Genomic DNA, 11,423 nt, shown 5'->3' with positions numbered 1-11,423 from the left:
CTTCTCCAGCCCTCTACTTTTTCCACCAATCACCTCCCAGCTTGTTACCTCATCTCCCCCCCATCATCCGCCTGTCACCTTCTAGCTTGTATCCCTTCCTTTCCCCTTCCCACTTCCTCATCCTGCATTCTTCCGCCTTCCTTTCCAGTCCTGAAGAAGGGTCTCGGCCTGCAACATCAACTGTTTATTCATTTCCACAGACGCTGTCTGGCCTGCTGAGTTCCTCCAACACTTTGTGTGTGTTGCTCTGAATTTCCAGCACCTGCAGAACCTCTTTTGCATTTGTGGTCTTTATTTCAGAATCTCTCTGTGTTTGTAAGCAGCGTGTAGTGTTGTTATTACTGCCTGTAAGAATGGATCATGACTGGTATTCTATGCAAGTGAGGGATATGTATTATATTGGGTGCCCGGATAGAGCAGCGGTGAGTGCAATGCCATTACATCTCCGTGCGTTCCAGCGTTCGGAATTCAATTCCAGCACCCTTCCGTGCGGAGTCTCTGTACGTCCTCCCCATGGAATACGTGGATCTTTGTCCGTTTCCTCTCACTGTCCAAAGATGTACCAGGAAGGCTAAATGGTCATTGCAAATCGTCCCGTGATCAGGCTGGGGTTAATTGGGGTTGCTGGGATCGAAGGGAGAAAGGACTTACTCCACACTGAATCAGTAAATAAATAATGTCCTTCAATAAACTATAAACTACAATAAGACATTTAGTTTTTTAAAAAATTACATGTTATTGCAATGTTCCATCTGTCACAAGCCAACACATTTTACGACATAAACCTGATTCTGAACGTATAATGATTGGGATCCTATCTATGCAAATAAGGAATTAGAAGCTGCACAAAATTTCAACTGTGCTACAAAGTCAGCAAGGACCTGAAACACAAGTTTTAAAATAGAACTGATTTATTTATCACAGATCCACAGTATTAAACTCCAGTCCAATTAAAGGCTAACGTCATCAGAACAAACCCCTCCTGTACCCAGTGACCAGGTTCAGTCCCAGGTGTGATGAACAGCAGCAATAACTACAGAATCTGACAACAGTCACTCTTAAACTTGCAAATGGATTTAGTAAACCTGATTGGTAAAATCTGAACATAGTTGTTTAAACTGCCTTCTCCGTGTGCCCTTGCTGGTGTTTCAGCAGGAGGGATGACCGAGTAACCCTCTTTGCTCACACAGGACAGGTGAGCAGCTTCTCTCTCAGTGTGGATTTGCTATTGCGTCACAAGGTGGGACAACTGAGTGAATCCCTTCCCACTGTCGGAGCAGATAAACGGTCCCCCCACACTGTTGACTCGCTGGTGTGTCTACCGGTGAGGTGGCTGGAGAAATTCCTTCACACATGCAGGGTACTGAATGAATCCCATCCCACAGGTGAACGACCTCTCCCCAGTGTGAATTTTCTGATGAGTCTTCAGTTGGAACAACTGAATGAATCTTCCCACAGTCAGTACAGGAGAATGCGGTGTAAATTAGTGATGTATCTTCAGATTGGATTACTGAGCTTCTCTCTTCCACCCACTGAACAAGGGAGTGGCTTCTCCACACCGTGATCTTGCTGGTGATTCTGTAGTTTGGAATATATGCCTTCGCACAGAAAGATCAGGTGAATGACCTTTCCCCCGTGTGAGCTCGCTGGTGTGTTTGTGAGCTAGATGAACGACTGAATCCCCTCCCACACTCAGAGCAAGTGAATGATTTTCTTGCCAAGAGCTCTCTGAGGTCTCACCAAGTCAGATGATGTAGTGAATCCCGCCCACACTTTAAGCAAAGTTGAGCGTATGGTCTCTAGGGAAGGTATACTCAGGGCCCTCTATCCAATGGGCTTCGATGAGAACTTCAATTCAGGCACAAATTCAAGCCGGGGTGAGATATGCCTTCTTTTCCAAGGATCAACAACTTTGTTGGTGTTGCAATATTTATCTCCAGGTTGGTTCGTCTACACTAGACTCTACACTGACACATGCTCGAGTTCTCCTTGATGCTACTGCTGTGCTATCTTCTCAAGCATCTCCTCCTCCACATTCAAACACTGATGGTATTCAAGTGTTGGTAAACTGATATTCACAGACTGATGAATTGTGTTTGAGATTTGCCGTACAGAAATCCCTTGTCTTTTCTACACTGTAAGATGTTTACAAAATACATCAATGGGCAAAGAACAGCACTGCAAGTGAGATAGTTTTAGTCTCTGAGCTCTGACAACACACTGAACAAATCCTGATCTTCCATCTCGTCATGGTTCGGGTATCTGGACTCAGCATCAAATTCCCCGCCTGGATCATATTGCATCAATCTAGCCTGTCACCTCCCTGTGATTTGGCTCAGTGAGTTTCCATACATTAAAAGTTCTGGATATGTCCCACTGCCTTACTAAGAGTGCACAGAATTTACCATAAGACCATAGGAAGAATTTGGCCATTCCGCACATCCAGTCTGCTCCACCATTTCATCATGGCTGATCAATCTTCCCTCTCAGCCCCAGGCTCCTGCCTTCTCCCCATATTCCTTCATGCCCTGACTAATCAAGAATCTATCAACCTCTGCCTTAAATACACCCAGTGATTTGGCCTCCCCAGCTGCCTGTGGCAACAAATTCCACAGACTCACCACTCTCTAGCTAAAGTAATTCCGCCTCATCTCTGTTCTAAATGGATATCCATCTCTCCTGAGGCTGTATCCTCTGGTCTTAAGACTCCCCACCATAGGAAACATCCTTTCCACATCCACTCTTTCGAAGCCTTTCAACATCCAATAGTTTTCAATGAGGTCCCTCTCATTCTTCTAAAATTCCAGTGAATAGAGGCTTGATTCATCAAATGCTCCTCATATGACAAGACTTTCAATCCCAGAATAATTTTCATGAACCTCCTTTGAACCCTCTCCAATGTCAGCACATCCTTTCTGAGATAGGGGCCCAAAAACTGCTCTCAATACTCCAAGTGAGGCTTCAACATCCTTGCTCTCTAGTCCTCTCAAAATGAATGCGAGAATGCCTTCCTCACCACCGACTCAAGCTGCAAACTAACCTTCAGGGAGTCCTGAACAAGGACTCATCAATCCCTTTGCACCTTAGATTGTGTACTTTCTCTCCATTTAGAAAATAGTCCGTGCTTTTCTTTCTTCTACTAAAGTGCATGACCATACACTTCCTGACGCTGTATTCCATCTACACACGTCAAAGTTGCTGGGGAACGCAGCATCCCCAAGAAGAGGTAGAGTCAACGTCTCGGCCCGAAACGCGGACTGTACCTCTTCCTAGAGATGCTGCCTGGCCTGCTGCGTTCACCAGCAACTTTTATGTGTGTTGCTTGAAATTCCAGCATCTGCAGATTTCGTCATGACTTGTTCCATCTACCACATTTTCGTCCATTCTCCTAATCTGTTTAAGTCCTTCTGTAGTCTCTCTACTTCCTCAAAACTACCTGCCCCTCCACCTATCTTCGTATTGTCCACAAAGCCATAAATTCCTTCATCCAAATCTTTCACATATAATGTAAAAAGAAGTGGTCCCAACACAGTCCCCTGTGGAACACCACCAGTCCTCAGCAGCCAACCAGAAAAGGCTCCCCTCATTCCTACCCTTTGCCTTCTGCCAAGCAGCCAATGCTCTATCCACGTTAATATCTTTCCTGTAATACCAAGGGCTCTTAACTTGCTAAGCAGCCTCATCTGTAGCTCCTTGTCAAAGGCCTTCTGGAGATCCGGGTACGCGACACCCGCCAGTTCTCCTTTGTCTATCCCAGGCGGTCGGCGCTCCCGGAGGAAGGTGCCCGCGTTTGATCGGCCTCTCTGTCCAGCTCGCTCCATGCTGGGCCTTGGGCAAGGTTTAATCAGGCTGGGCTCTGTAGTTCATGTTGTGATGTGTTTCCGGTTACTCCTCTTTTCAAATTGCTACTTTGATCGGGGTGGACTGGGTTTGCAGCCTGCAGGCAACTAAAGACACGGCGTTAAATTGATCTAAACTGAACTTCCCCGGACCGTTACTTCCATGTTTGACGTTCTGTAATTTCCATTGGTGTTTTGCCGTTTGTGTGATTTGTTCTTTTTTTTTTTGCTTGTTGGGTGCTCGATGTTTTCTTTGAATGGGCTCCACGGTGGTTCTTTGTTTTGTGACCGTCTGTGGGAGGATGAAGTCAGGGCTGTGTACTGCATAAATACTTTGATAAGAAATGTGCTTTGAATCTTTGAACGTCAGGCATAACTGGAGTGAGCTCGTCTTCTTCTTCAGCCTGCAGAAAGTCATACGGGAAACTCATGGTCAACTTCTTCACCCACAGGCCCGTGGCCATGTGGAACCTGTCAGCACGGGGAGATCGAGAGATGATGGATTTTAAAGTAACTGTTGCCGGAATAGAAAAGAGCAGCTATGCTGAGTTGACTCTCTCCCGTACACTGGGTGTGTTGTAGATTCACAAAGTCTTGTCATAGATCCAGCCCCGTTAAAGCAGAACATCAGAAGAAACTCCTGCCAGGCCCGGAGACCAGGGTGCAGACTGGGTGTGACGAACGCAGCCTGACACCCACTGTCACTTTTGAGCTTGTCTCTGGTCAAATATCCAGCTCGCAGCTCATTTCAACCTTCTCCCCAGCGTGAACTTGGTAGTGCTTCACAAGGTTGGACGACTGTGCGAATCCCTTCCCGCATTCAGAGCAGGTGAACGGCTTCTCCCCGGTGTGAACCCGCTGGTGGATCTTCAGTTGAAAAGACTGTGTAAACCCCTTACCACAGTGTGAGCAGGTGAACGGTCTCTCCCCAGTGTGAACCCGCTGGTGTGCCTGTAGGTAGGACGACCGGGTGAATGTCATGCTGCAATCTGAGCAGGTGAACGGCCTCTCCCCGGTGTGAACTCGCTGGTGCACTTGGAGGTGGGATGACCGAGTGAATGTCTTCCCACATTCATAGCAGGCGAACGGCCTCTCCCCAGTGTGAACTCGCTGATGTACCTTCAGCTGAAATGACCGAGGAAATCCCTTCCCACAGTCTGAGCAGGTGAACGGCATCTCCCCGGTGTGAACTGACTGGTGTGCCAGTAGCTCAGATGACCTGGTAAATCCCTTCCCACAGTCAGAACAGGTGAACGGCATCTCTCCAGTGTGAACTGACTGGTGTGACAGTAGGTCAGATGACCTAGTAAATCCCTTCCCACAGTCTGAGCAGATGAATGGCCTCTCCCCGGTGTGAACTGCCTGATGTCTCTGGAGGTTGAATGACCTAGTGAATGCCTTCCCACATTCAGAACAGGTGAATGGTCTCTCCCCAGTGTGAACTCGCTGATGTACCTTCAATTGAGATGACTGAGTGAATCCCTTCCCACAGTCTGAGCAGGTGAACGGCCTCTCACCGGTGTGAACTGACTGGTGTGCCAGTAGGTCAGATGACCTGGTGAATCCTTTTCCACACTCTGAGCAGATGAATGGCCTCTCCCCAGTGTGAATTGACTGATGTGTCTGTAGGTCAGATGACGTAGTAAATCCCTTCTCACAGTCTGAGCAAATAAACGGTCTCTCCCCAGTGTGAACTGACTGGTGTGTCTGTAGGTGGCACAACTGAGTGAATCCTTTCCCACATATGGAACAGATGAATGGCCTCTCTCCAGTGTGAACTCGCTGGTGCCTCTGCAAGTGATATGACCGGGTAAATGCCTTCCCACAGTCTGAGCAGATGAATGGCCTCTCCCCAGTGTGAACTGACTGGTGTGCCAGTAGGTTAGATGACCGAGTGAATCCTTTCCCACATTCTGAGCAGGTGAACGACATCTCCCTTGGGTGAACCGACCAGTGTGTCTGTAGGAGGGATAACTGAGTGAATCCCTTCCCACATTCAGAGCAGATGTATGGCCTCTCCTCAGCGTGAATTCACTGGTGTGTCAACAGATCAGATAACAGAGTGATACTCTTCCTACACACAGAACATTTGACTCCCTCGTGAACTCACTGGTTTGTCTGTGGGCGGGCTGCGCGAGGGGATCTCTTCCCACATAAGGAGCAGCTTTAGCTTGGACAACAGAATGAATTGCTTCCTGCAGTCAGAACAGGTGAACCATTTCACTATGATGTGAACTTGCTGATGTATCTTCAGGCTGGACGGCTGACTACGTCTCCTCCCACACAGAGCAGTGAATGGCCTCTACCCACTGTCCTTCCCACACTGAGAGAAGGAGGATGAAATCTCTCTGCTATTAATTCTCTGATGTTTCTTCAAGTCCAACCAGATGCAGTGATTTCCTCGCACAATCTATGCAGATGAAGAACTGATCTTCCAGTGAACAAATGCTGGTGTGTTCTCAGCACCCCGGTTCCAGCGGATTTCACTGAGTTAAAACAGAACGTTTCCTTTCAGACACAAAACACACGTCCAGCTGGGATGAGATACATCTTCAACTCCAAGGATCGACAACTGATCTATCGGTGCTACAAAGGAAATATCTGGTCACTCCTTAAATATCCAGATAGATAGACAGAGCAGAACTGACGTGTTGTTCTATCTGAGAGTTCCATACACAAATTCTTTGTCATTTCCAACCTGTAAAGAGATTTACAGAAGACATCAGTGGGTGAAGGGCAGTATTTCACATGAGATAATTTTAGTCCTTGTGGTGAGGTCTGACATCACACTATCACAGTGAGGCTCAACACAAGTTGGAGGAGCAACTTGTCTTCTAAATGGGCACGGATCAGACATTCGCGACTGACATTCAAATTCACCAACTGCTTTCCTATCAGAATAGATCATTTCTGTCTGTCCTTAACCTATAACTTGGTTCATTCTCATTCTTTTTCTTTCTCTCTCTCTCTCTCTCTATATATATATATATCACTTCAAGTTCTGGCACAACAATCACATGATATCACATGGGTGATCTTGGAGACTTCCTGAGTATGAGTACTCTGGCCCATTCCTGCCAAGTGACTGTTGGTGGTGAACTCACCAACGTTGATGAAGATGAAAGAAAGGACTTTAGTCTGCCTCACTGGAGATTGTTAATATGTGCCAATTTTGTAAAACAAGAGCTACAGATTACTAGTTATCTAGGACAGGTGATAAAAGGTATTTGATATCAGAGGGAATGGGACAAAACATGTTCTCACAGGAAGAAAGGTCTAGAGCAAGAGGAGGTAGAAGAAAGGCGATTTTCTGGAGAATTAAAGCTGATGGAAGGATTTTGTTCTTTTTCTCTCAATTCAAGACTAATTGACATTGTAATTGACTAGAAGATAACCAAGCACTTTCTTTTAGGCCTCAGTCTCAACTAGTCATATTATCTACTAAAATTTCAACATCAGCTGCCGCTAACATCGGAATTTAACTCAATGTTTGCTAATCCATTTATCTGAAAGGTGCACTGGAAGTTCTTCATCAGAAATTAACTGGGAATTGTATTTTTGTTCCGAGGTCTTAGTCCTTGGTTTTAGAAGCTGGAACTCGGTAGCATCTGGGAATACCACCCGCCCTCAGTGATGGCTGCCACTATACCCAGAAAACCCCACGAACCAGATAACGGTGTAGCTACCCAGTCTCCACCGATACGCATGCGCAGCAGAAATGGCGCCGGCACCGTCGCACATCATGAGAAGATTCCCCGGGGCCCGGGTCCGGGTCGTGGGGTAGGGAGAGAGGGAAAGCGCCGGAACTGTGCCGGGGCGAGCGGCCGCAGTGTATCCGGAGCTCTCGGGAGTTGTCATCCAGTCGTGGAACAGGCCCCCGCGCCGATATAAACCGACCTCCCGCCCGGAGCCCTGCTCCTACCTGCTCGCGATCTTCCGGAGCCTCTTGTCCACTGAGCGCCTGCGCGCTCTCGCCAACTTTCCGCCGCCCTTGCGCCTGCGCGCTCTCGCCAACTTGCCACCACCCTTGCGCCTGCGCATTTGATCGCTGGCCATCCGTAGGCGAATTCTGAACCGCGGGGATTTCTGGGTACATAAGGTTACATTCAAAGTGCAGACGAGCGCCGGGTCTCCTCTGCCACCTTCCTGAAAGTAGCGTTATCACGCGGAGAACTCAGCAGTTCCTACAGCGAGGCAGGTTCTCGCAAACAATATACTCAATATCAACAGGCATTTTGTGTGTCTGAAGAACCCAGCGATTCGTGCGATGATATTACAGCTCGGTGCGTCGGGGTCCGGAGCTCAGTCCCAGCGTCATCCGTACGCGCTCCCCGCGGAATGCGCAGGTTTCCCCCGGGAGCTCCCGTTTCCTCCCACAGTCCAAAGGGTAGGTTAATTGAACATTGTAATTTCTCCCGTGATTAGGTTAGGTCATACTGTGTCCGGTGCTCCCGGTGCGGCCTTCTATATATTGGCGAGACCCGACGCAGACTCTATCTTAAATATATTTAGTGAAGAAGCCTCAACTGGCCAGAGAATTCCACAGATTCACCACTCTCTGGGAAAAACAGTTTCTCCTCATCTCCATCCTAAATCTTCTCCCCTGAATCTTGAGGCAATGTCCCCTAGTTCTAGTCTCACCTACCAATGGAAACAACTTTCCTACTTCTATCTTATCTATCCCGTTCAAAATTTTGTATGTATATATGTCATATCCAATGCTTGTACTGTAATCACCCGATCTATTAACGACCAAAAAAAAACACAAGCATTTTCCAGGGCGACTTTGTAAGCCCACTATGGTTTTGTCTGGCTTTAAACCTGCTCTATAATTTACTGAATCGGACAAAAATTGAATATCAAATAAGAAAAAATGAAGGATGATTTGAAATTATATGCTTCTTCATTAGTGAAGCTAAAGCAATTAACTCAAATAGTAGAACTATTTTTTGAAAAATGTAAACATGAACTTTAGACTGGATAAGTGCAGAACATTAAATGCAGAGAAAGGTACAATAGAGCTAGTAGAATACAAAACAGAGCAGCCGGATAGTGTCGATGGATGAATATAAAACATATGAGTATCTGGGATATCAACAAGGAAAGAAAATAGATCATAGTGTGATAAAAGGGAACACTTTACTTCACGGCTTAAGAAAATCTGCCAAACAGAACTCAACGGTTAAAATATAAGAAGGGCAAAACACACTTATGCTATACCCATGCTAACATATTCTTTTGGCATAATATCTTGATCCAAAACAGCCCTAAAAGATAAATAAGAAATGAAATGACAAATTTCAGAAAACACAATGTCCACTCAAACAGGCTTAGATGAACACTACCTGGGACAGAAGGAGTAAGAGGAATAACAGACATTAAAACAAATTACACAACAGTCCCATAAAATTTCTAAGGATATATTTTCATCAGCGAAAACAGGATTCAGCACTTCACACGAGCATATGCAATTGTGATAAATAGATACTGCTAAACTTAAATGAAAACACAACCCAGAAAAATGAAGAAATTGTCACTATTGAAGAAAATGTTAACCAATGGAAGAGCATGACCCTCCATGGTAGACATCCCCATGATCTGAGCCAACTAGGTGTTGTTACGTACCCCGTAACTGGGTTGCCAAACCAGCAGAAATGGATCACTCAGTTGGAGTCTGGATTACTAGATCTAAGAAAGTTTTATTAAAGAAACAAGCAACACAGTAATCGAAAGGATAATAAATGCAACAGTTCAGCAATGATAAACACACATGTGCACAGAATTAAGATAACAGGATCAATCAAGCTCTATCGTTGTCTAGGGGTAAATGACCAATTTCAAAGTGACACAAAGTCCAGTTCAATTTAGTTCAGTTCGCAGTAATCATTGCCATGGCGATGGACAAGGTGGGGGGAAGGAGAGAGAGAATGAGAACGAATGATCATTCAAAAACGGCTTCCACTCACAGACCTGCGATATTGCTCACAAGCAGCTTTCGGGCGAGTACTTTGTGATGTCACCTGGGGTCACCGACTGTGACCCCTCCTCCAGATGCGGTCGATCCTCTGCAGTGAACCCGGCACCCAAGCAAGGGCAGATACACACCGGGTTCCCGCTGATTGTACCTTTCCACCCTGTGCGTTTGTGGCCCGGTACTTCCCACCGACTTGTGAGAGGCGCACCGCTTCCAGGGTCTCGTTACCTCGAGTGTCGTGTGTCCTGCCTTAGCGAACCTGTCCCTTTTTATCCCCCTGCTGGGGTATCGCCTCTCCATCACTTCAAACAGTTCAGGGTTCAAAGGGGGAGCCGATCTTGACAATACCCAGACTGATGGCTCCTTCATTAACACCTTCAAATGCTGCTTCATTGTTCCTTATCTCTCCCTCCCCTGAGGACAGGTGGCAGACCAACTGCTGGTGCCACTGGTGCTCGCCCAGGCCAGCAAACATCTTAATTTATGTGTATTCTCGTCACAGTGTCAATAAGGAAACGTTGGATGCCTGGCTCAGAGTTGGAGACCTCTTCCTAGAAATCCCAGAGGGGTTCCATGTAGCAATACAGAACTAGGTGGTTAACACGAAAAACAATAAAAATGCATAATAAAATACTAAAAAAAATCAAGACAATAAATGCAGGAAATGCCAAGAAACAATTGAACATATTACAGGATCAGGTAGCAGTTTAACTCAATCTGATTACGTACACAGGCACAATCAAGTGGCAAACATCATTTAGAGTCAGAGTCCTTCAAATTCAAATGTTATTACAGACAGGACAATCCATAATAACCATCTGCATATAATAATACAGGATAAACAAGCAATAACAACTTATTCACTAGATGCAGCCATTCCGAACACACATAACCTACAGAAATCAATGTGAAAAACACCAGAAATATGCTGAATTAAAAGAGGAAATTGAAAGACTATGGAACATGAATCAGTTATACATTTTCCCAATAGTAATATCTACAACTAGTAACATCCCAAAGTCACTACACAATAGCATTCAACAATTAGGGTACACAGTAATATTTATGTAAATCTCTAGAAAGTCACATTACTAAACACCACTCGAATAGTCTGAAAGTTCCTAGCAATTGAGAAATTAGTGTCCTTGGTTATGTCGGTATCTCAAATTTTAACAGCTCGAGCTAAGAAAAAAAATAGCAATAATAATAACGAATAAATGTTGCGAATTAGATGAAAAGTCCTTAAAAGTGAGTCCATAGTTCAGTGATGGGGTGAGTAAAGTTATCCCCACTGGTTCAAGAGCCAGATGGTCGAGAGTTAATAACTGTTCCCGTTCCTGCAGGCTTCAAGGCCACCACCATCATACTAGAGCCCGGGGTGCCTCAATGATTACCGTCCATTGGCGCTGACCTCATTAATAATGAAGTGCTTCGAGCGGCGTGGTCATAAACTGCTTTAAATCCACCTTCCCCCACCATATTGGAGTCCTACTAGCCTGCATATCACTCAGATCGGTCACCGACGATGCCATAGCCTCTGCCCTTTACGCAGTCCTGTCACTCCTGGACAATGGTGTCTCCTAATCTGCTTCTTCCCCTTTCCAGTCCTG

The 11,423-nt window shown here is 45.8% G+C and overlaps 1 protein-coding gene across 1 annotated transcript in view; it reads right to left on the bottom strand.

Annotated features, from left to right (window-relative positions):
* The window catches only part of LOC140203669 (uncharacterized), a 93,835-nt gene that overhangs the window by 26,757 nt on the left and 55,655 nt on the right, over positions 1-11,423 (bottom strand). Inside the window, exons 5-6 of the mRNA XM_072269717.1 lie at positions 7,543-7,985; positions 4,566-5,870 (exon numbers count right to left, since the gene is read on the bottom strand). Coding sequence (XP_072125818.1) covers positions 4,566-5,870; positions 7,543-7,985 — 1,748 coding nt within the window. The remainder of the gene's footprint in view (positions 1-4,565; positions 5,871-7,542; positions 7,986-11,423) is intronic.

Source organism: Mobula birostris, chromosome 10 (assembly GCF_030028105.1).
Source record: "Mobula birostris isolate sMobBir1 chromosome 10, sMobBir1.hap1, whole genome shotgun sequence".
Taxonomy (NCBI): domain Eukaryota; kingdom Metazoa; phylum Chordata; class Chondrichthyes; order Myliobatiformes; family Myliobatidae; genus Mobula; species Mobula birostris.
The sequence above is the reverse complement of the archived record's forward strand: the minus strand, read 5'-3'. Positions and strand labels throughout refer to the sequence as shown.